Genomic DNA, 22,493 nt, shown 5'->3' on the forward strand with positions numbered 1-22,493 from the left:
AAGGCAACATTCAATTTGCCGGCTGCTAATAAAATATTATGGGGGTCAAGGTTAATTAGTAGCTTCATTTCAAATCTGTATATAATTTATATGGTGCCAGGGTCAACGGGAGAGACGACGACAAGCGCCTGATCACAGCTCTGACCAAACTCAGCTTAAGAGATCATATAGAAAGCGCACCCTGTATGTGGACGACAAGTCTAATGCTGACAAACTCGTTTACTGTTTATTTAACTAATCCAACAGCGAACTTCACAAAGAAATACACATTAATATTTAAAAAAATTTAATTATATACGATACCCAAATATATATATGTATATATAGACATATATATCACTTTCTGAATTTCTGCATTTCATTTTGAATATAAAATATATAATGACTGCACGAAAAAACCTTAGAACATTCAGTGCTTTCAAGCCAAGCTAACGTTTGTAGATCTCGATCATTTTGAATAACCCAAAATGCTAACTCAAATTCGAATTTCGCTGGGACTCCTCCTGCTCTGTATTTCTGTGACCAAAGCCAACAATTACTTGTCCGAGAAACGTAAGGATCGCAATACATTTACTTTTGTAAACATTATTATTTTATTATTATATTTGTTTTTCTTGCAAATTAGCCAATTTCTTAACACCCTGCGTTGTGGAGGATCCCAACTTCAACAGGTGTCTGGCGGGCAATCTGCAAGGGATGCTGGTACAGTTTAAGGATGGTTTGCCCGGCACAAATATAGTGGGACCATTGGATCCATTGTTGGTGAAGCGTATCAAACTCTCACAAAATGCTGACGCCATTTCTGTCAATGCGGATTTGCAGAACGTTTATATCACTGGTGCCAGCCAAATAGCCGTGCAAGAGGCCAGGTATATGATAGAATCAATCTAAAGATGTTCTTAATTAATATTTTCATACTTAATTGCTTAGTTACAATCCCACAAAGTATGTGGCCAAAGCTCTAGTGGTGCTGCCAAAACTTCGTTTTGATTTTGACTACAAGGTGAAAGGACATGTACTGGCCCTAAATCTCAATGGTCATGGCAAGGGTGGCTTCCAGGCCGGTAAGTAAACTAAACTAAACTGTATTTAATTTGCTTCGCAATCCCTAATTGAATGCATTGCCTTCAAACAGAGAACGTTGTGGCTAGCTTCGATATGATAGTCAAACCGCGAACCACAGCCGAAGGCACTTTTGCCGATGTGCAGCGCGTGAAAGCACATTTCCGAGATGTCGGAAATTTTAATGTTAAGCTGTACGATCTATTTGGAGAAAATGCGGAGCTGGATGCAACTGCTCATATGCTCTTCAACGGTAACTGGCGTCAGTTCTTCTCTATTTTGAAGCCGACCCTCGAACAGACCTTTGAGGCAGTATTACTAGATCGCACCAAGAAAATATTTAATTATGTGCCGGCCACCTACTTTATCGAGAATTTTCATTAATATATTCGCTGGCGAATTAATACTTAATACTCAATAATTAACCGAACCATTATACAAATATACCTGTTCAAGAACTTTATCTCATTTTCACTCGTTTGATCTGACTCTTTATGAATAATAAAACGTATTGAATTTATTTTCTGTTAGTGTACATTACACCGTATTGTATTATTGTATTATTACATTACACCGTAATACATTGTATATACATCGTCTTGTCAGACTTGTTCTTACCGTTAAAGTTTCCATTCCATTTACTAAAGAACTATATAGTTAACGAGCAGTACAAAGCTCGGCAGCTATAAATAACTGATGTAACTGTGTAGCTCTATATAGAATCGCATTTAGATACACATCAACACTCAACATGAACGTCTCGAAGTTCTCGCTTAGTTTTTGCGGCGGATTGTTGGCAATCTTGATTTTCAACTCGCTCGCCTTTAATGTGACTGCCGCTGAGTACTACACGGTGAAGCGTAAGTGATCGTTAGACAAATATTAACTACATGGAATTCAATTGATTATCAATCACGAAATTAGCAACATTTTTACCGTCGTGTCGCATTTATGAGCCCGGTTTTATCAACTGTTCCACGCACAGCATCCAAAAGCTGATTGATCAACTCAATATTGGTATACCGGAGATTGTAGAGAGATTCGGATCATTAGATCCCATGCATATTAAGGACATTGTGTATAAGCAGGATAACAATGAAGTAGCAACCTTAAGCTCAAACTTAACGAATGTGATGGTTAAAGGATTTTCTCAAATCATTATCAAGGAAAGTCGGTGCGTACAAATAGATATTTGCAAGAGGCATTTTTAAATTTTATTATTAACATTAAATTTATATTTTGTAATTCAAAATGATAATGTTGACTATCAAAGAGTCAAATGATCTATTAAAATGTAAATTTCCAGTGTCAGCAAGAAGGATTTTAACTGGCAAACGAAAATCTACATACCCAAAATGAGTTTGGATGCCAAATATAAGATGGCTGGTCGAGTTCTCTTATTACCTCTAAATGGTTCTGGCAAAATGTTAATAGTCATCGGTGAGTTCAATGTATTTTGTATAAAATAGTAATTCTTCTAAAAAGTTAATTTTCAGATGATCTCGACGTTCTGTTGCGAACCAAAGTCCAGCTATACGAAAAGGGTAACTTCACCTTTTATAATGTGACTGCGGTGACTGCGCAATTGAATATGTCTCGGGTGCACACGAATTTGGATAATCTATTCAATGGGCGCAGCAAAGAAGTGGAACGCAGCACGAATCAGTTCTTCAATGATAATTGGCGTGATTTCTATGAGGCACTGAAGCCACTTATAGTCGAAACTGTAGAGACAATTTTCCTGGAAATAATGTCAACGGTATTCCATCTGATACCAGCCAACTTCTTTGTAGAGGATATTCCCACTCCACAGCAACTATATGGCACAGACAGTAAAGAATAAAATACAATGTAATTAATCTTGTGATAAATTTAGCAGACATGTCAGGCATTTCTATAATCTGGTAAAACTGATACGTAAATGCGTATAATTATATAAAATATATTCACTAATGGTGAAAGGAATGAGAAAAAGCACATTAATCATTAAAATAATAAACTAATACAATTTCTGTGATTCAAATTCCAGGTAAGTACTTAAGATTTAATCATTGGCTCAAGCTTCAGACCCGTATTATATCAACTTGATTTGCCGAATAGTGAACACCATATTTGTTTTCTGCAGGGAAGATAAGAAAAACTTAATGGTTGATCATCAAAATTGATTAGTTAATCAGACTTTACATACCTTTTTTCTCCACGCTGTATACGCGCTGCTTAAATATGTGGAAAACAGAACAAATTATTAGCGCCAGAACTACAGAGATGACAATCAAAACCAGGAATAACCAATTCGTTACAAAGTTATTTATGCTGCCTGTTGAACCAGCATTTTCTATATCCTCAATGCTCGAACAATCAAAGCCTCCTTGTGCGATGGTCCCATCGAAGCAGTTGCATACATCTGGAGATGCACAATAACCGTGGATGCACTCCCTCTCACACACGGGCAGACAAAGCAGTTGTGTTATGTTGTTTGCATCTCCAGTCAATCTGTAGTTTGGATTACAACTGCATTTACCATCAATGCAGGTTCCATTCCAACATCTTTGTTTGCATGCATTCATCTGGATATCTCCACCATTTACAGGCATTTCCGTTTTCGCATTTCTTGCTGTACTGGAACTTTCAGCACTCATTTCAGACATGCAAATATTTTCTATTTTAATGTACCCCTCATTGCAGCTACACTTATTAGGGGACTCACAATAACCATTAGGACATCCCCTATCACATAGGGGCACACATCTGTTCTCACTTATTTTACTGTAACCCTCATTGCAATTGCACACCTCGGGAGCCTCACAGACTCCGTTCTCACATCCATCTTTACAAACTGGAGAACAATTGTGCTCACTTTGCTTGGTGTAGCCTTCAAAACAGGTACATTCTCCCGGAGCAGAGCAACGGCCGTTCTTACATTCACTATCACAAATCGGAGCACAGCTGTTCTCATTCACTTTAGAATAGCCATCGTCACAGGTGCATTCGCCAGGAGCAGAGCAAAATCCATTCTCACAACCATCTTTACATACTGGTGAACAACTGTTCTCTGTTATTTTAGAATAGCCAGCGAAACAGGAACATTCCTCAGGAGCAGTACATAATCCGTTCTGACATCCATTGTTACAGACTGGAGCACAGCTGTTCTCATTCACTTTAGAATATCCATCGTTGCAGGAGCATTCTCCAGGAGCAGAGCAAAATCCGTTCACACACCCATCCTTGCAGACTGGAGAACAACTGTTCTCTGTTACTTTAGAATAGCCATCGTTACAGGTGCATTCCTCAGGAGCAGTACATAATCCGTTCTGACATCCATTGTTACAGACTGGAGCACAGTTTTTCTCATTCACTTTAGAATATCCATCGTTGCAGGAACATTCTCCAGGAGCAGAGCAAAATCCGTTCACACACCCATCCTTGCAGACTGGAGAACAATTGTTCTCTGTTACTTTAGAATAGCCAGCGAAACAGGAACATTCCTCAGGAGCAGTACATAATCCGTTCTGACATCCATTGTTACAGACTGGAGCACAGCTGTTCTCATTCACTTTAGAATATCCATCGTTACAGGAACATTCTCCAGGAGCAGAGCAAAATCCATTCTCACAACCATCTTTACATACTGGTGAACAACTGTTCTCTGTTACTTTAGAATAGCCATCGTTACAGGTGCATTCCTCAGGAGCAGTACATAATCCGTTCTGACATCCATTGTTACAGACTGGAGCACAGCTGTTCTCATTCACTTTAGAATATCCATCGTTGCAGGAACATTCTCCAGGAGCAGAGCAAAATCCATTCTCACAACCATCTTTACATACTGGTGAACAACTATTCTCTGTTACTTTACAATAGCCAGCGAAACAGGAACATTCCTCAGGAGCAGAACATAATCCGTTCTGACATCCATTGTTACAGACTGGAGCACAGCTGTTCTCATTCACTTTAGAATATCCATCGTTACAGGAACATTCTCCAGGAGCAGAGCAAAATCCATTCTCACAACCATCTTTACATACTGGTGAACAACTGTTCTCTGTTACTTTAGAATAGCCATCGTTACAGGTGCATTCCTCAGGAGCAGTACATAATCCGTTCTGACATCCATTGTTACAGACTGGAGCACAGCTGTTCTCATTCACTTTAGAATATCCATCGTTGCAGGAACATTCTCCAGGAGCAGAGCAAAATCCATTCTCACAACCATCTTTACATACTGGTGAGCAACTGTTCTCTGTTACTTTAGAATAGCCATCGTTACAGGTGCATTCCTCAGGAGCAGTACATAATCCGTTCTGACATCCATTGTTACAGACTGGAGCACAGCTGTTCTCATTCACTTTAGAATATCCATCGTTGCAGGAGCATTCTCCCGGAGCAGAGCAGAATCCGTTCTCACATCCATCTTTGCAGACTGGTGAACAACTATTCTCTGTTACTTTAGAATAGCCAGCGAAACAGGAACATTCCTCAGGAGCAGAACATAATCCGTTCTGACATCCATTGTTACAGACTGGAGCACAGCTGTTCTCATTCACTTTAGAATATCCATCGTTACAGGAACATTCTCCAGGAGCAGAGCAAAATCCATTCTCACAACCATCTTTACATACTGGTGAACAACTGTTCTCTGTTACTTTAGAATAGCCATCGTTACAGGTGCATTCCTCAGGAGCAGTACATAATCCGTTCTGACATCCATTGTTACAGACTGGAGCACAGCTGTTCTCATTCACTTTAGAATATCCATCGTTGCAGGAACATTCTCCAGGAGCAGAGCAAAATCCATTCTCACAACCATCTTTACATACTGGTGAACAACTATTCTCTGTTACTTTACAATAGCCAGCGAAACAGGAACATTCCTCAGGAGCAGAACATAATCCGTTCTGACATCCATTGTTACAGACTGGAGCACAGCTGTTCTCATTCACTTTAGAATATCCATCGTTACAGGAACATTCTCCAGGAGCAGAGCAAAATCCATTCTCACAACCATCTTTACATACTGGTGAGCAACTGTTCTCTGTTATTTTAGAATAGCCAGCGAAACAGGAACATTCCCCAGGACCAGTACATAATCCGTTCTGACATCCATTGTTACAGACTGGAGCACAGCTGTTCTCATTCACTTTAGAATATCCATCGTTGCACGAGCATTCTCTAGGAGCAGAGCAAAATCCGTTCACACACCCATCTTTGCAGACTGGAGAACAATTGTTCTCTGTTACTTTAGAATAGCCATCGTTACAGGTGCATTCCCCAGGAGCAGTACATAATCCGTTCTGACATCCATCTTTACAGACAGGGCCACATCTACTCTCATTTACTTTAGAGTAGCCATCATTGCAAGAACATTTTCCAGGAGCAGAGCAAAATCCGTTCACACACCCATCTCTGCAGACTGGAGCACATCTACTCTCACTGATCTTTGAGTAGCCATCGTTGCAGGAGCATCTTAAAGGAGCAGAGCAAAATCCGTTCTCACAACCATCTTTACATACTGGTGAACAACTGTTCTCTGTTATTTTAGAATAGCCAGCGAAACAGGAACATTCCCCAGGAGCAGTACATAATCCGTTCTGACATCCATTGTTACAGACTGGAGCACAGCTGTTCTCATTCACTTTAGAATATCCATCGTTGCAGGAACATTCTCCAGGAGCAGAGCAAAATCCATTCTCACAACCATCTTTGCAGACTGGAGAACAATTGTTCTCTGTTACTTTAGAATAGCCATCGTTACAGGTGCATTCCCCAGGAGCAGTACATAATCCGTTCTGACATCCATTGTTACAGACTGGAGCACAGCTGTTCTCATTCACTTTAGAATATCCATCGTTGCAGGAGCATTCTCCCGGAGCAGAGCAGAATCCGTTCTCACATCCATCTTTACAAACGGGAGCACAATTGTTCTCTGTTATTTTAGAATAGCCATCTTTACAGGTGCATTCCCCAGGAGCAGTACATAATCCGTTCTGACATCCATCTTTACAGACAGGGCCACAACTGCTCTCATTTACTTTAGAGTAGCCATCATTGCAAGAACATTTTCCAGGAGCAGAGCAAAATCCGTTCACACACCCATCTCTGCAGACTGGAGCACATCTACTCTCACTGATCTTTGAGTAGCCATCGTTGCAGGAGCATCTTAAAGGAGCAGAGCAAAATCCGTTCTCACAACCATCTTTACATACTGGTGAACAACTGTTCTCTGTTATTTTAGAATAGCCAGCGAAACAGGAACATTCCCCAGGAGCAGTACATAATCCGTTCTGACATCCATTGTTACAGACTGGAGCACAGCTGTTCTCATTCACTTTAGAATATCCATCGTTGCAGGAGCATTCTCCAGGAGCAGAGCAAAATCCGTTCACACACCCATCTCTGCAGACTGGAGCACATCTACTCTCACTGATCTTTGAGTAGCCATCGTTGCAGGAGCATTTTAAAGGAGCAGAGCAAAATCCGTTCTCACAACCATCTTTACATACTGGTGAACAACTACTCTCGGTTTTTTTCGAGTATCCCGTGAGGCATTCACAGCTTCCCGGCGACTTACAAACGCCGTTCAAGCAGCCGTCTTTGCAAATGGGTTCACATTTGTTATCGGTGCCCTTTTGATAATGCGCATGGCACTCACAAATATCCGGTGAACTACAGAATCCGTTATCACATCCAGTGCTGCATACTGGATTGCATTCATTTAGGGTAACATTTATTTGGTAGCCTTCCTTGCACTGTGGTTGACAGATCTGACTTTTGGCATTCAGCGTGAATCCCTTGTTGCAGACGCATTTTCCGGGTGACTTGCAGTTGCCATTAAAACATCCGCTGTTGCAGATTGGAAGGCAATTACCACTTGACTCATTAAGCTTGTAGCCCTTGGCGCATATACACAGACCGGGCGATCCGCACTGGCCATTCATGCATTCGCCCTTACATTTGGGCACGCAGCTGGCAAACAAAATATTCAAAATTATGAAATTCACAAGTTCAAGGTAAAAACTCACCGATTAGAGATCAAATTGTTGAGATTCTCGTAGCCTGGCTTGCAACGGCAAGTTTCTGGCTCCACGCATTTTCCGTTCCCACAGCTCTTTGTGCATATCGGTTTACATGTAAGGGGACTCCTTCTTACACGTATATAGCCTTTGCAGCAAAAGTTTCTTTTAATAATCTGGATTTCAGAAGTTTGTATTAGCCTTATTACAGTTTTGTTGATAATATTAAGTTAGATTACTTACTTGCCGTTTGCCCTTAATAATCCGTGGTTGCGATTGGACACAAATCTGTGCCAATACAATACTAGGAAAAACAAAAAATATCAATATCGTCCGGACAAGCATTGTGCAGTAATTACTCTGATGCACTAACTAATGCGACTGAAAGCGTCTCGCAAAAAATATGAGAGCGGCAAGAATCCACACAGTGTTCAAAGTATTTTAATGGTCTTGGGACTGATTTAGTAGACCCTTTTCATACCAATGTACACTTGGAGCAAAAGTTTAACTGCTGTTTTGGGTACCACAAATTGCATATGCTTGGACTCAACTTTAAATGACTCACATAACAATTTAGTTTAATTTAAATACTTACATTTCTTTCTGTGTAATTGTGCCTGTAGCCGTTGAGGGCTTATCACAAATTCAACCACGCGGACAACGCCTGAACTTTACTTCGCATATCTTCAATGTGTTTCAAAGCAACTATGAAATTTAAAAACCAACTTATTTATATACGCTTTCCCATTGCAAAAAAAAATCCATAAGCCCGAAATTAAAATCGAAAAAAATTGAATTTAATAAATACATTGAGAATTACATATGTATTGGTAATCAAATAATAAAAGAAAGTATGCATAAAACTATTTTTAATATTGTGCAGCTAAATCAAATAAAATTGGAATATAAGAATATTTATCAGTATGGTTCCGAGTCGAGATCTAAACTTTGTTCTCAATAAATACAGTAATAATATTGAAATGGTGTCAGCTAACCAAGTTCCAAGGCGAAGTTCTATAAAATGTCGTTTTAAGCGACCTTAACTACTATGAAGTCATTCTAAATAAAACAAAACACATCATTATACAATGACTTGGAATGCGATGTACATTTTGTATATAAAGACCCAAATATGTAGATTAACCAATCTACTTAAATTCATTCATATAAATGAATATTCTTTATCTTTCTTTTTGCTTTGACTGCTATATTTGTATTAAAAATACATTACAAATGTATGAAAATGTATACAAAAATAACAGTTTAATTTACATAATTTCCTTTGATTTTTTATTTACAATAATTTGTCATACCCATCCTACAGGTAAGAATCACGCAATTATTTCAGTCACCATATATTTTGTACCATCTGAATCATATATTTTAAATACTTAGATAATACAGCTACTTAATTGTTTAACGTATTTTCCACAAATAAATTAGCTTAGTTCTACGATGCAATATAGAGTCAGCTTTAACCGATACTCAGAGCAGGTAAATATATATGTAAACTGTAGGTTCTTGAATTAAAAAACAAGCTTTACGGCCAGCATACGTCTAATACAAATCGAGCTGTATTCATTAGTGCAGCACAACTCAGTTAGAAGCTATGCATTCGTAGGCCATATGAAATTCAACATCACGCTGGAAAATCTCTCATTTGTTCGCGACTAACTCGATTGGGCGGTGAAACTGTGACACTAACAACTTTTTACAATGCTAAAATCGCTTAACATACGAGTACTCGTAATTGGCTTACTCTGTACCAGCCCCGCCTATGTTAAGACCCTTGAATATTATACGGAAAAGCGTAAGTGCATCAGCACTTGAATTGATTTAATTACCGTAAACAGGTTAATGATAATGAATGTGTTGTAACTGCCTGTTTTCAACATAAATACATTATGCACTTCATTATGCTTTTTAAATATAAAAAAAGAACAAAAAACAAATTCATTAAATAATTAGTGTAACAATACGAAGTGTGCTCGCTTTTCAGCCTCATATATTGAATCGTGTCGCATTAATGAGCCAGACTTTACTAACTGCTCAACTCGTTCCATACAGGGATTCCTCAACGCAGTCATTGAAGGTGAGCAGCTAATTTAATGAGGCCACATTTTTCATAGTGCTTCACTTTACAGGTATACCAGAAATTGAGGAATCTTTTGGACCGATAGATCCCATGAAACAAGACCAACTGTCATTCAATCAGGAAAACAGCGATATCGTCTCCATCTCCGCAAATATAACTGTTGGGTTTTAAAGCGGCAAAGTGATGCACTAGGTTTGGCGCTTACACTAAGAAGAACTTTTATTCAATGTATTGTTAAGTTGGGGTATCGAGCGGAGTATAGATATTTTCTGTTATTAACATTAGTAATCGGAATGTTGTATTGATCTTCGACATATTTTCAACACTCCCCCTCAATACACATTATTGACAATTAATTTGAGACCAAGCAATCTATTACAATTTTCATGTTTTGACTTGCTCAAATTCTTAGTTAAGATATCTGCCATCATTTGACTCGTTGGACAATATTCCAGCTGAATCACAAGCTAATTAAAAACTTCTCGCACGAAGTGATAACGAATATCCATATGCTTGCTTCGTGCATGGGAAACTGGATTTTTAACTAAGTTTATAGCGCTCAAATTATCGCCATGACTTACAATACTTTTCATATTTCTGTATATGTTCATTTCGTTACATAATTTCAGAATATAAACAGCTTCTTTAGTTGCTTCCGATATTCCCATATATTCGGCTTCAGTACTACTTAGTGCTACTGACGACTGCTTCTTGCTTTCCCATGAGAATGCGCTACCGCCAAGAATGAATGCGTATCCAGTGTACGACTTTCGGTCCGTGTCCACCCCAGTCCGCATCAACGTAGCCTTTGATGGGATTTCCAGTTTTAGCATATGTTATGCCCATTGAAGACGTCGTCCTCGGATATCGCAGCACTTATTTTGCTGCTGCCCAGTGCTCTTGGTGGGGATCCGTATTCCGTTGAGACAGCGTACATACGGAATGTAAAATGTCAGGTCTGGATGTAACTGCCAGATAAATTAATGATCCGATCAGTGATTGGTACTCTGCCTGGTTGACCGTTTTGCATTGTTGGCTCTCACATTTGGCGGTGTACCCGGACGCCAACGGTATTGATACTGGCCGACACGCTTCCGTGCCAAACTTCTTAAGCAGCTACAACACATGCTGCTGCTGGGTAATCGTTGTCGCCCCTATTATGCCCTTCCTATTGATTTCCATACCAAGGAAATTATGTATAGGGCCCTTGTCAACCACCTGGAAAATTCGAGATATGCTTTCTTTTATACTGGCCAACTCACCAATATCTGATGAACATATCATCATATCATCCACATATACTGCGATTATGTTTATGTTGTTTTGTGTATGCCTAGTATATACACACAGCTCGCTTGGACAGGCCGAAAAACCAATTTTTGTCATCATCTCATTCAGCTTTTTGTTCCACATCCGTCTAGACTGTTTTAGCCCATATAAGGACTTTCGAAGTTTAAGAACAGACACTCCTTGTTCTTCAAACATACGGGGTTGCTTCATGAAAACATCCTCCTGCAATTCTCCATTTAGATATGCCGTGGATACATCAAGTTGGTGCACATGTAGCTCCAGTTCACCTGCTATGGCCAACACCATTCTTATTGTCGAAAATCGCACTACTGGCCAAAACGTTTCGTCGTAGTTCACTCCGTGTTGCTGGCTGCAACCCTTTGCTACTAGCCTAGCCTTGTATCGTACTATGGTGCCATTTTTGTCACGTTTTAGTGCAAAGACCCATCTGCATCCGATCGCCTTATGATTGGATGGTAATTCGGCTGGTTCCCAAGTTCCATTCACTTTCAGTGCTCCGAATTCTTGTGCCATGGTCTTTTGCCATTCGATCGCCTGTGGACTTTCCAATGCTTCTTCCACTGTTTCTGGTGTTATGACGTCATCACTGCTCAGAAGATTCAGCTTGTGCCTCTCGTCGCCTGGTCTTCACCATCCGTGCCCACTGGTTCTTTCAAGTCGGTTACTTTTCTTGCTGATTTCTCTTTTATTGGTATCGGTGTTACCGTTATCTTCGCCGGTGCCTTTGCTGCTGCCTCTGCTGCTGGCTTTGCTGCTGGTTCTGCTGCTGATATTGCTATTGGACTTCTGTAATTACCTTGCTGCAATTAAAATCGGGTAACGTGGGTATATCAACTGCACTTGATTCTGTTGTTGACTCAACAAAATACACATCACGGCTTACGATCATTTTACCACTGACGCTGTTGTAGAGGCGATATGCTTTAGCTTGATCTGCACATCCAACCAGTATGTATTATATACCCTTCGGTCTAAATTTCCGATTCTGTGTCTTGTCCAACGCTATCGCCAAGCACCCAAATGTACGAAGGTGGCCAACTGATGGCTTCCGCCCTGTCCATAACTCATATGGCGTACTCTGAAGCACAGCTTTTGTAGGCGATCTATTCCGTAGATAAGCTGCCGTATGTACAGCTTCTGCCCAGAAACTTTCTTTAAGTTTGGCCTCTAGCAGCATACATCGCACCATCCCCACGAGGGTACGATTCATCCTTTCTGCAACTCCAGTTTGCTGGGGTGTGTGAGGCACTCTCAATTGACGGACGATCGCATTTTGTTTCAGAAATATGTCAAACTCGTTGTTTACATATTCTCTGCCATTGTCACTGCGAAGTACTTTGATCCGTTTTCCCGTTTGGCATTCCATCATGTTCTTATAATTCTTAAACACAGTTAGAACTTCTGATTTATTTTTGATAAAATATATGTGAACATATCGCGATTTATCATCAATCATGGTAACAGAGTAACGTGATCCTCCGTTTGAACATATGTTTATAGGGCCGCAAACATCACTATGTATAATGTTTAGCACATCCTCACTTTTGCTGACTGACATATTAAATGGCTTCGCGCAACACTTACTCTGTAGGCATTTCTTACAGTCAAATTCGCTTGTGCTGTTGAAGTTCACTCCACGCACCAATTTCATATTATTTAACTCTTTGACGCTTTGCATGTTCAGATGTCCATATCTCTTATGCCATTTTATAATGTCCTCACTGCCACTTTTGCCATTTCCACTTAGGAACACTGCATTTATTGTTTTGGTTATTTCACACAGAAATAAATTGCTTCTATGATTTGCAATAATCAGTGGTACATAAAGAACGTTTGTGAGTTTTTTAATGTTGACGATTCCGTTTCAATCATGACGACTCCTTGTCCGACTACTTCTAGTGATTTTTCACCAGCAAGTGTGACTGTATCACTGAATTGTTCAAACGAATTAAACATATTTTGATTTGCGCACATATGAGCTGTGGCGCCACTATCTAAGCAGTCGTTCACCGTTTTTTGCACTTAGCAACGTGAAGAATGATTTTTCGTCTCTTCCTTTTACATTACATTCGTTCGCACTCGTACTTGTTCTCACACAGAAAATTTTAGTTGGTAATGCACACAGCAATACAAAATTATGCAATTCTAAAAAAAATTTCACTCGACCTTAAACGCGGCTTTTCAGCATAACCTTAGTTTTATTCAACTTTTTCTTTATGCCTGGGCCCATAACCTGTTGGGTTTTAAAACGGAAAGTGATGCACTAGGTTTGTGAAGAAATTTTATTAAAAGTATTCTTAAGTTAAAGTATCGAGCGCAATATCGATATTTTCTGTTATTAACATTAGTAATCGGAATGTTGTATTGATATTTTACATATTTTCAAAAATAACCAATCTTGTAATAAGCGGCTTTGGAAAAATGGTTACAGATACATATAGTGATTAATAGACAAATACTATTTGTGTATTTGTGTGTAGATACGCATTTTCCATGCAGACTTCGGGAAAATTTTCCATAACTGCAATATTTCCTTAATTTGCACATAACTTAAAATATTCAATTATTTTAGGGTAAGCAAGAAGGACTTTAGCTGGCAGGATCACATTTACATTCCCAAAATGCGAATTGATGGTAATTACAAAATGCTTGGACGCGTTTTAATAATTCCACTGCACGGATCTGGCACTTTATTTATCGAGATAGGTAATTATATAAAGCCCTTTATTACATCTGAACTATGTTATATTATAGCAATGGCAATTGACAGATGAACTTAATATATTTATGAATGCCACGACACGCATCTATGAAAAGGGAGGATACACCTTCTTCAGCGCGATTGCGGTGAGTGTTAAATTATATGTGGGCCGTGTCTGGACATATATGGACAATCTGTTCAACGGTCATAGCAAGGATGTGGAACGCAGTACAAATGAGTTCTTTAATGAGAACTGGCGTGAGTTCTACGAAGCGTTACATCCACTAATTGTGGAAACAGTGGAGCGCACATTGTTCGATCTGCTGAAGAAGATGTTCAATTTGATGCCCGCCAATTTCTTTGTGGAGGATATACCCAATTCCCTGGCTTTGTATGGGCTAAAAACGCGGCTTATAGTGTAGAATTATGTGATTATTGAAAAAAAAAAGTCCGTTTTCAATTAATTGTTACAGTTAAAGAATAAATGCAAAAGCTCAATATTCTTTAGTATATATGTATATATATTTACAGCCTTCAAGCAGGGTGATGACAGTTATACATATTCAGTGTCAGCTAATCAGAAGTCATTAAATTGTACATAGATAATGCCAACCAAATTTATTAAAGTAAATTCCTAATTAAAGTACATTTCATACCAAAAAAAACGTATAAAAATGGATTTTGAAAATCGATTGAGGGACAAGAATATTTTTAAGAAGCTGATTGGAATACCGGAGATTATTAAATTACATATTAAAGGATTTTTACAATCCATGATCAATGAAAGTCAGTGCGTATCAAGAGAAATTTCTCTGAAAAGGAAATTATTAAACTTCATTTTTAATAAGAATTGCTTAACATTTATGAGTCAGCTATTATAATTCAACAGAAATGTAGAATTAAATAAATTAAAATACATATCCAGTGTCAGCAAAAGGGACAAACCAAAATCTACTTACCCAAAATGTATTTGAATGCCAATTATCACAATATTAATAGAAATGCAATTTTCAAAATGTGATTTTGCAGATTATCTCATCTTCTTTCAACGTCCTTGTCGAGGATATTCCCATACCACAACACAAAGATAGTAAAAAATAAAATACTATATAAAAGTACTACAAAAAGTTATCAAGAATTTATTCAAATCCGAAGCAAAAACCGGAATTTGTATTATTATCCGAAAAATTAATTGTTATTAATAAATAAATAATGTTAAAAATCAATTATTATTTTAAAGCGATGAAATAACTATTTTTTATGATAATTGCTCACAGTTCTTGAGGTAAAGGTAAATGCATAAATTACACCAACAATTTTCAAATTGTTTATGGGAATTATGAAAAACAAATTAATCATTGAGGTAATAATGTAATAATACAATTAATGCGATTATTAATCCAAGTAAGTACTAATGGATTACTCTTCAGTTAATGCCTCAGGTCCATAACACTTCGACTTTATTTCCCGAAGAACGAGCACCACATTTTTTTTCTGCAGGGAAGATAAGAAAAATATAATAGTTGATCATCAAAATTGATTAGTTAATCAGACTTTACATACCTTTTTTCACCACGCTTTATAAGCGCTGCTTAAGTATGTGGAAAACAGAAAAAATTATTAGCGCCAGAACTACAGAGATGACAATCAAAACCAGGAATAACCAATTCGTTACAAAGTTATTTATGCTGCCTGTTGAACCAGCATTTTCTATATCCTCAATGCTCGAACAATCAAAGCCTCCTTGTGCGATGGTCCCATCGAAGCAGTTGCATACGTCTGGAGATGCACAATAACCGTGGATGCACTCCCTCTCACACACGGGCAGACAAAGCAGTTGTGTTATGTTGTTTGCATCTTCAGTCAAGCTGTAGTTTGGATTACAACTGCATTTACCATCAATGCAGGTTCCATTCCAACATCTTTGTTTGCATGCATTCATCTGGATATCTCCACCATTTACAGGCATTTCCGTTTTCGCATTTCTTGCTGTACTGGAACTTTCAGCACTCATTTCAGACATGCAAATATTTTCTATTTTAATGTACCCCTCATTGCAGCTACACTTATTAGGGGACTCACAATAACCATTAGGACATCCCCTATCACATAGGGGCACACAGCTGTTCTCACTTATTTTACTGTAACCCTCATTGCAATTGCACACCTCGGGAGCCTCACAGACTCCGTTCTCACATCCATCTTTACAAACTGGAGAACAATTGTGCTCACTTTGCTTGGTGTAGCCTTCAAAACAGGTACATTCTCCCGGAGCAGAACAACGACCGTTCTTACATTCACTATCACAAATCGGAGCACAGCTGTCCTCATTCACTTTAGAATAGCCATCGTTGCAGGAGCATTCTCCAGGAGCAAAGCAAAATCCGTTCTCACATCCATCTTTACAAATTGGAGAACAACTAATCTCAGTTGTTTTAGAGTAGCCATCATTGCAAGAACATTTTCCAGGAGCAGAGCAAAATCCGTTCACACATCCATCTTTACATACTGGTGAACAACTACTCTCGGTTTTTTTCGAGTATCCCGTGAGGCATTCACAAATTCCCGGCGACTTACAAACGCCGTTCAAGCAGCCGTCTTTGCAAATGGGTTCACATTTGTTATCGGTGCCCTTTTGATAATGCGCATGGCACTCACAAATTTCCGGTAAACTACAGAATCCGTTATCACATCCAGTGCTGCATACTGGATTGCATTCATTTAGGGTAACATTTACTTGGTAGCCTTCCTTGCACTGTGGTTGACAGATCTGACTTTTGGCATTCAGCGTGAATCCCTCGTTGCAGACGCAATTTCCGGGTGACTTGCAGTTGCCATTAGAACATCCGCTGTTGCAGATTGGAAGGCAATTACCACTTGACTCATTAAGCTTGTAGCCCTCGGCGCATATACACAGATCGGGCGATCCGCACTGGCCATTCATGCATTCGCCCTTACATTTGGGCACGCAGCTGGCAAACAAAATATTCAGAATTATGAAATTCACAAGTTCAAGATAAAAACTCACCCATTAGAGATCAAATTGTTGAGATTCTCGTAGCCTTGGTTGCAATGGCAAGTTTCAGGCTCCACGCATTTTCCGTTCCCACAGCTCTTTGTGCATATCGGTTCACATTTAAGGGGACTGATACTTACACGTTTATTGCCTTTGCAGCAAAAGTTTCTTTTAAAACTCTGGATTTCAGAAGTTTGTATTAGCCTTATTGCAGTTTTGTTGATAATATTAAGTTAGATTACTTACTTGCCGTTTGCCCTCAATAATCCGTTGTTGCGTGCGGACACAAATCTGTGCCAATACAATACTAGGAAAAACAAGAAATATCAATATCGTCCGGACAAGCATTGTGCAGTAATTACTCTGATGCACTAACTAATGCGACTGAAAGCGTCTCGCAAAAAATATGAGAGCGGCAAGAATCCACACAGTGTGCAAAATATTTGACTGGTCTTCGGACTGATTTAGTAGACCCCTTTTATACCAATCTACACTTGGAGCAAAAGTTTAACTGCAATTTTGGGTATCACAAATTTCATATGCTTGGACTCAACTTTAAATGACTCACATAACAATTTAGTTTAATTTAAATACTTACATTTCTTTCTGCGTAATTGTGCCTGTAGCCGTTGAGGGCTTATCACAAATTCAACCACGCGGACAACGCCTGAACTTTACTTCGCATATCTTCAATGTGTTTCAAAGCAACAATGAAATTTAAAAACCAACTTATTTATTTACGCTTTCCCATTGCAAAAAAATTTCCATAAACTCGAAATTAAAATCGAAAAAAATGGAATTTAATAAATACATTGAGAATTACATATGTATTTGTAATCAAATAATAAAGGAAAGTAAGCATAAAACTATTTTTAATATTGTGCAGCTAAATCAAATAAAATTGGAATATAAGTTCTCTTATACCATACGCAGATCAAGTTTATTTAAATTTTTCAATATTTTCATATGTTACACAATTTTATATGCATTCCCCAGGAGCAGTACATAATCCGTTCTGACATCCATTTTGACAGACTGGGGCACAACTGCTCTCATTCACTTTAGAGTAGCCATCATTGCAAGAACATTTTCCAGGAGCAGAGCAAAATCCGTTCACACATCCATCTTTACATACTGGTGAACAACTACTCTCGGTTTTTTTCGAGTATCCCGTGAGGCATTCACAAATTCCCGGCGACTTACAAACGCCGTTCAAGCAGCCGTCTTTGCAAATGGGTTCACATTTGTTATCGGTGCCCTTTTGATAATGCGCATGGCACTCACAAATTTCCGGTAAACTACAGAATCCGTTATCACATCCAGTGCTGCATACTGGATTGCATTCATTTAGGGTAACATTTACTTGGTAGCCTTCCTTGCACTGTGGTTGACAGATCTGACTTTTGGCATTCAGCGTGAATCCCTCGTTGCAGACGCAATTTCCGGGTGACTTGCAGTTGCCATTAGAACATCCGCTGTTGCAGATTGGAAGGCAATTACCACTTGACTCATTAAGCTTGTAGCCCTCGGCGCATATACACAGATCGGGCGATCCGCACTGGCCATTCATGCATTCGCCCTTACATTTGGGCACGCAGCTGGCAAACAAAATATTCAGAATTATGAAATTCACAAGTTCAAGGTAAAAACTCACCGATTAGAGATAAAATTGTAGAGATTCTCGTAGCCTTGGTTGCAACGGCAAGTTTCTGGCTCCACGCATTTTCCGTTCCCACAGCTCTTTGTGCATATCGGTTCACATTTAAGGGGACTCCCTCTTACACGTTTATAGCCTATGCAGCAAAAGTTTATTTTAACAATCTGGATTTCAGAAGTTTGTATTAGCCTTATTACAGTTTTGTTGATAATATTAAGTTAGATTACTTACTTGCCGTTTGCCCTCAATAATCCGTGGTTGCGTGCGGACACAAATCTGTGCCAATACAATACTAGGAAAAACAAGAAATATCAATATCGTCCGGAGAAGCATTGTGCAGTAATTACTCTGATGCACTAACTAATGCGACTGAAAGCGTCTCGCAAAAAATATGAGAGCGGCAAGAATCCACACAGTGTGCAAAATATTTGACTGGTCTTGGGACTGATTTAGTAGACCCCTTTTATACCAATCTACACTTGGAGCAAAAGTTTAACTGCAATTTTGGGTATCACAAATTTCATATGCTTGGACTCAACTTTAAATGACTCACATAACAATTTAGTTTAATTTAAATACTTACATTTCTTTCTGCGTAATTGTGCCTGTAGCCGTTGAGGGCTTATCACAAATTCAACCACGCGGACAACGCCTGAACTTTACTTCGCATATCTTCAATGTGTTTCAAAGCAACTATGAAATTTAAAAACCAACTTATTTATATACGCTTTCCCATTGCAAAAAAATTTCCATAAACTCGAAATTAAAATCGAAAAAAAATGGAATTTAATAAATACATTGAGAATTACATATGTATTTGTAATCAAATAATAAAGGAAAGTAAGCATAAAACTATTTTTAATATTGTGCAGCTAAATCAAATAAAATTGGAATATAAGTTCTCTTATAGCATACGCAGATCAAGTTTATTTAATTTTTTCAATATTTTCATATGTTACACAATTTTATAGATCAACTTTTTCGAAGAAGAAACGCAGACCTTCTTAACCAAAGCGTATTTTCGTATTGAACAAACCGCGTAGCAGAAAGTGCAAGCATGTATGAGAAGCGAGCAGCAGGATAAGCGAAGCGAGCGTTTCTCATAAGTCACTGATTTCATTTTCGGGCTTATAAATAGAAACATGAGCTGTCTTTGGTTTTATTTGGGGAACCTTCAGCTACGCCAGTCATAAACATTATATTTGCCTAACTTTCCGCTTATATATTATTTATTTATTTATATACATATTTATCAGTATGGTTCCGAGTCGAGATCTAAACTTTGTTCTCAATAAATACAGTAATAATATTGAAATGGTGTCAGCTAACCAAGTTCCAAGGCGAAGTTCTATAAAATGTCGTTTTAAGCGACCTTAACTACTATGAAGTCATTCTAAATAAAACAAAACACATCATTATACAATGACTTGGAATGCGATGTACATTTTGTATATAAAGACCCAAATATGTAGATTAACCAATCTACTTAAATTCATTCATATAAATGAATATTCTTTATCTTTCTTTTTGCTTTGACTGCTATATTTGTATTAAAAATACATTACAAATGTATGAAAATGTATACAAAAATAATAGTTTAATTTACATAATTTCCTTTGATTTTTTATTTACAATAATTTGTCATACCCATCCTACAGGTAAGAATCACGCAATTATTTCAGTCACCATATATTTTGTACCATCTGAATCATATATTTTAAATACTTAGATAATACAGCTACTTAATTGTTTAAAGTATTTTCCACAAATAAATTAGCTTAGTTCTACGATGCAATATAGTCAGCTTTAACCGATACTCAGAGCAAGTAAATATGTATATATGTAAACTGTAGGTTCTTGAATTAAAAAACAAGCTTTACGGCCAGCATACGTCTAATACAAATCGAGCTGTATTCATTAGTGCAGCACAACTCAGTTAGAAGCTATGCATTCGTAGGCCATATAAAATTCAACATCACGCTGGAAAATCTCTCATTTGTTCGCGACTAACTCGATTGGGCGGTGAAACTGTGACACTAACAACTTTTTACAATGCTAAAATCGCTTAACATACGAGTACTCGTAATTGGCTTACTCTGTACCAGCCCCGCCTATGTTAAGACCCTTGAATATTATACGGAAAAGCGTAAGTGCATCAGCACTTGAATTGATTTAATTACCGTAAACAGGTTAATGATAATGAATGTGTTGTAACTGCCTGTTTTCAACATAAATACATTATGCACTTCATTATGCTTTTTAAATATAAAAAAAGAACAAATTCATTAAATAATTAGTGTAACAATACGAAATGTGCTCGCTTTTCAGCCTCATATATTGAATCGTGTCGCATTAATGAGCCAGACTTTACCAACTGCTCAACTCGTTCCATACAGGGATTCCTCAACGCAGTCATTGAAGGTGAGCAGCTAATTTAATGAGGCCACATTATTCATAGTGCTTCACTTTTTAGGTATACCCGAAATTGAGGAATCTTTTGGACCGATAGATCCCATGAAACAAGACCAACTGTCTTTCAAACAGGAAAACAGCGATATCGTTTCCATCTCCGCAAATATAACCAATCTTGTAATACGCGGCTTTGGCAAAATGGTGCTCAAGGAGAGCAAGTTAGTATATCTAATAACATTTTGAGTACACTTGTAGTCACCTTAACGAGTATTTGCCTATTCATATTCAGCTAATGAATAATTGAGTACAGCTTAACGACTTTAGTAATAGCTCGCTAAGGTCGCATTTTGAAGTGTGTGGAAAAGTGTATCGTACGATCATAAAATTCAATCACGCTCAAATACACATATGAACTGGCATTACTGGAATAGCAATTCAATCGGTTTATAGACAGATACATATAGTGATTAATAGACAATAACTATTTGTATATTTGTGTGTAGATACGCATTTTCCATGCAGACTTCGGGAAAATTTTCCATAACTGCAATATTTCCTTAATTTGCACATAACTTAAACTATTCAATTATTTTAGGGTAAGCAAGAAGGACTTTAGCTGGCAGGATCACATTTACATTCCCAAAATGCGAATTGATGGTAATTACAAAATGCTTGGACGCGTTTTAATAATTCCACTGCACGGATCTGGCACTTTATTTATCGAGATAGGTAATTATATAAAGCCCTTTATTACATCTGAACTATGTTATATTATAGCAATGGCAATTGACAGATGAACTTAATATATTTATGAATGCCACGACACGCATCTATGAAAAGGGAGGATACACCTTCTTCAGCGTGATTGCGGTGAGTGTTAAATTAGATGTGGGCCGTGTCTGGACATATATGGACAATCTGTTCAACGGTCATAGCAAGGATGTGGAACGCAGTACAAATGAGTTCTTTAATGAGAACTGGCGTGAGTTCTACGAAGCGTTACATCCACTAATTGTGGAAACAGTGGAGCGCACATTGCTCGATCTGCTGAAGAAGATGTTCAATTTGATGCCCGCCAATTTCTTTGTGGAGGATATACCCAATTCCCTGGCTTTGTATGGGCTAAAAACGCGGCTTATAGTGTAGAATTATGTGATTATTGAAAAAACAGTCCGTTTTCAATTAATTGTTACAGTTAAAGAATAAATGCAAAAGCTCAACATTCTTTA

At 38.1% G+C, this 22,493-nt stretch overlaps 6 protein-coding genes across 11 annotated transcripts; 4 read left to right on the forward strand and 2 right to left on the reverse strand.

Moving 5' to 3' along the window:
* The first annotated feature begins 451 nt into the window (after positions 1-451).
* LOC6563211 lies at positions 452-1,510 on the forward strand. The gene is made up of 4 exons (XM_001989690.2): positions 452-552; positions 626-869; positions 931-1,064; positions 1,136-1,510. Exons 1-4 carry the CDS (start codon positions 468-470, stop codon positions 1,444-1,446), a joined length of 774 nt encoding a protein of 257 aa, XP_001989726.1. The 5' UTR covers positions 452-467; the 3' UTR covers positions 1,447-1,510.
* A 267-nt stretch (positions 1,511-1,777) lies between these two features.
* LOC6563210 (protein takeout) lies at positions 1,778-3,036 on the forward strand. The gene is made up of 4 exons (XM_001989689.2): positions 1,778-1,922; positions 1,987-2,236; positions 2,369-2,502; positions 2,559-3,036. The coding sequence occupies exons 1-4, from the start codon at positions 1,814-1,816 to the stop codon at positions 2,903-2,905; spliced, it is 840 nt and encodes a 279-aa protein (XP_001989725.1). The 5' UTR covers positions 1,778-1,813; the 3' UTR covers positions 2,906-3,036.
* LOC6563209 (fibrillin-2) lies at positions 2,922-8,483 on the reverse strand. 5 transcript variants are annotated; one of them, XM_043215166.1, is made up of 6 exons: positions 8,316-8,483; positions 8,082-8,248; positions 6,758-8,025; positions 4,746-6,460; positions 3,251-4,547; positions 2,922-3,181 (listed from the first exon to the last, which is right to left on the reverse strand). In XM_043215166.1, the coding sequence occupies exons 1-6, from the start codon at positions 8,415-8,417 to the stop codon at positions 3,126-3,128; spliced, it is 4,605 nt and encodes a 1,534-aa protein (XP_043071101.1). In that variant the 5' UTR covers positions 8,418-8,483; the 3' UTR covers positions 2,922-3,125. The 5 variants fall into 5 exon arrangements, with proteins under 5 accessions (XP_043071101.1, XP_043071099.1, XP_043071100.1 ...); XM_043215164.1 differs by having other exon boundaries at positions 3,251-5,537; positions 5,736-6,460; positions 8,316-8,482; XM_043215165.1 differs by having other exon boundaries at positions 3,251-4,943; positions 5,142-6,460; positions 8,316-8,482.
* A 1,257-nt stretch (positions 8,484-9,740) lies between these two features.
* On the forward strand, positions 9,741-14,662 carry LOC116805483 (protein takeout). Its single transcript, XM_032737608.2, has 6 exons — positions 9,741-9,882; positions 10,072-10,164; positions 10,217-10,327; positions 13,874-13,906; positions 14,038-14,184; positions 14,249-14,662. The coding sequence occupies exons 1-6, from the start codon at positions 9,789-9,791 to the stop codon at positions 14,599-14,601; spliced, it is 831 nt and encodes a 276-aa protein (XP_032593499.1). The 5' UTR covers positions 9,741-9,788; the 3' UTR covers positions 14,602-14,662.
* Positions 14,663-15,519: 857 nt separating this feature from the next.
* Positions 15,520-19,200, reverse strand: LOC6563208 (multiple epidermal growth factor-like domains protein 11). Its single transcript, XM_032736945.2, has 7 exons — positions 19,084-19,200; positions 18,850-19,016; positions 18,178-18,793; positions 17,442-17,570; positions 17,208-17,374; positions 15,743-17,151; positions 15,520-15,673 (listed from the first exon to the last, which is right to left on the reverse strand). The coding sequence occupies exons 1-6, from the start codon at positions 19,183-19,185 to the stop codon at positions 15,759-15,761; spliced, it is 2,574 nt and encodes an 857-aa protein (XP_032592836.1). The 5' UTR covers positions 19,186-19,200; the 3' UTR covers positions 15,520-15,673; positions 15,743-15,758.
* A 1,646-nt stretch (positions 19,201-20,846) lies between these two features.
* On the forward strand, positions 20,847-22,484 carry LOC6564096 (protein takeout-like). Of its 2 annotated transcripts, none has more exons than XM_032737606.2 (5): positions 20,847-20,998; positions 21,181-21,273; positions 21,326-21,482; positions 21,860-21,993; positions 22,058-22,484. In XM_032737606.2, the coding sequence occupies exons 1-5, from the start codon at positions 20,905-20,907 to the stop codon at positions 22,408-22,410; spliced, it is 831 nt and encodes a 276-aa protein (XP_032593497.1). In that variant the 5' UTR covers positions 20,847-20,904; the 3' UTR covers positions 22,411-22,484. The 2 variants fall into 2 exon arrangements, with proteins under 2 accessions (XP_032593497.1, XP_032593498.1); XM_032737607.2 differs by having other exon boundaries at positions 20,869-20,998; positions 22,105-22,221.
* Positions 22,485-22,493: the final 9 nt, after the last annotated feature.

This window comes from Drosophila grimshawi, unplaced genomic scaffold, assembly GCF_018153295.1.
Source record: "Drosophila grimshawi isolate 15287-2541.00 unplaced genomic scaffold, ASM1815329v1 contig_311, whole genome shotgun sequence".
Taxonomy (NCBI): Eukaryota; Metazoa; Arthropoda; class Insecta; order Diptera; family Drosophilidae; genus Drosophila; species Drosophila grimshawi.

What these genes read in the sequence shown, in the direction of transcription:
- LOC6563211 (XM_001989690.2), top strand. Translation starts at nt 468, where the DNA reads ATGCTAACTCAAATTCGAATTTCGCTGGGACTCCTCCTGCTCTGTATT. An exon ending in CAATTACTTGTCCGAGAAAC is followed by an intron (nt 553 to 625) that starts GTAAGGATCGCA and finishes CTTGCAAATTAG; the next exon opens with CCAATTTCTTAACACCCTGC. An exon ending in CAAGGGTGGCTTCCAGGCCG is followed by an intron (nt 1,065 to 1,135) that starts GTAAGTAAACTA and finishes GCCTTCAAACAG; the next exon opens with AGAACGTTGTGGCTAGCTTC.
- LOC6563210 (XM_001989689.2), top strand. Translation starts at nt 1,814, where the DNA reads ATGAACGTCTCGAAGTTCTCGCTTAGTTTTTGCGGCGGATTGTTGGCA. An exon ending in TGAGTACTACACGGTGAAGC is followed by an intron (nt 1,923 to 1,986) that starts GTAAGTGATCGT and finishes TCACGAAATTAG; the next exon opens with CAACATTTTTACCGTCGTGT. An exon ending in CAAAATGTTAATAGTCATCG is followed by an intron (nt 2,503 to 2,558) that starts GTGAGTTCAATG and finishes GTTAATTTTCAG; the next exon opens with ATGATCTCGACGTTCTGTTG.
- LOC6563209 (XM_043215162.1), bottom strand. Translation starts at nt 8,417, where the DNA reads ATGCTTGTCCGGACGATATTGATATTTTTTGTTTTTCCTAGTATTGTA. An exon ending in TTATTAAGGGCAAACGGCAA is followed by an intron (nt 8,249 to 8,315) that starts GTAAGTAATCTA and finishes TCTGAAATCCAG; the next exon opens with ATTATTAAAAGAAACTTTTG. An exon ending in TTCTCCAGTCTGCAAAGATG is followed by an intron (nt 6,461 to 6,757) that starts GTTGTGAGAATG and finishes TCTGCAGAGATG; the next exon opens with GGTGTGTGAACGGATTTTGC.
- LOC116805483 (XM_032737608.2), top strand. Translation starts at nt 9,789, where the DNA reads ATGCTAAAATCGCTTAACATACGAGTACTCGTAATTGGCTTACTCTGT. An exon ending in CCTCAACGCAGTCATTGAAG is followed by an intron (nt 10,165 to 10,216) that starts GTGAGCAGCTAA and finishes TTCACTTTACAG; the next exon opens with GTATACCAGAAATTGAGGAA. An exon ending in CATCTCCGCAAATATAACTG is followed by an intron (nt 10,328 to 13,873) that starts TTGGGTTTTAAA and finishes CAAAAATAACCA; the next exon opens with ATCTTGTAATAAGCGGCTTT.
- LOC6563208 (XM_032736945.2), bottom strand. Translation starts at nt 19,185, where the DNA reads ATGCTTCTCCGGACGATATTGATATTTCTTGTTTTTCCTAGTATTGTA. An exon ending in CTGCTCCTGGGGAATGCATA is followed by an intron (nt 17,571 to 18,177) that starts TAAAATTGTGTA and finishes CAGTCGCATTAG; the next exon opens with TTAGTGCATCAGAGTAATTA. An exon ending in AACAATTTGATCTCTAATGG is followed by an intron (nt 17,152 to 17,207) that starts GTGAGTTTTTAT and finishes TTTGTTTGCCAG; the next exon opens with CTGCGTGCCCAAATGTAAGG.
- LOC6564096 (XM_032737606.2), top strand. Translation starts at nt 20,905, where the DNA reads ATGCTAAAATCGCTTAACATACGAGTACTCGTAATTGGCTTACTCTGT. An exon ending in ATGGTGCTCAAGGAGAGCAA is followed by an intron (nt 21,483 to 21,859) that starts GTTAGTATATCT and finishes CAATTATTTTAG; the next exon opens with GGTAAGCAAGAAGGACTTTA. An exon ending in CACTTTATTTATCGAGATAG is followed by an intron (nt 21,994 to 22,057) that starts GTAATTATATAA and finishes GGCAATTGACAG; the next exon opens with ATGAACTTAATATATTTATG.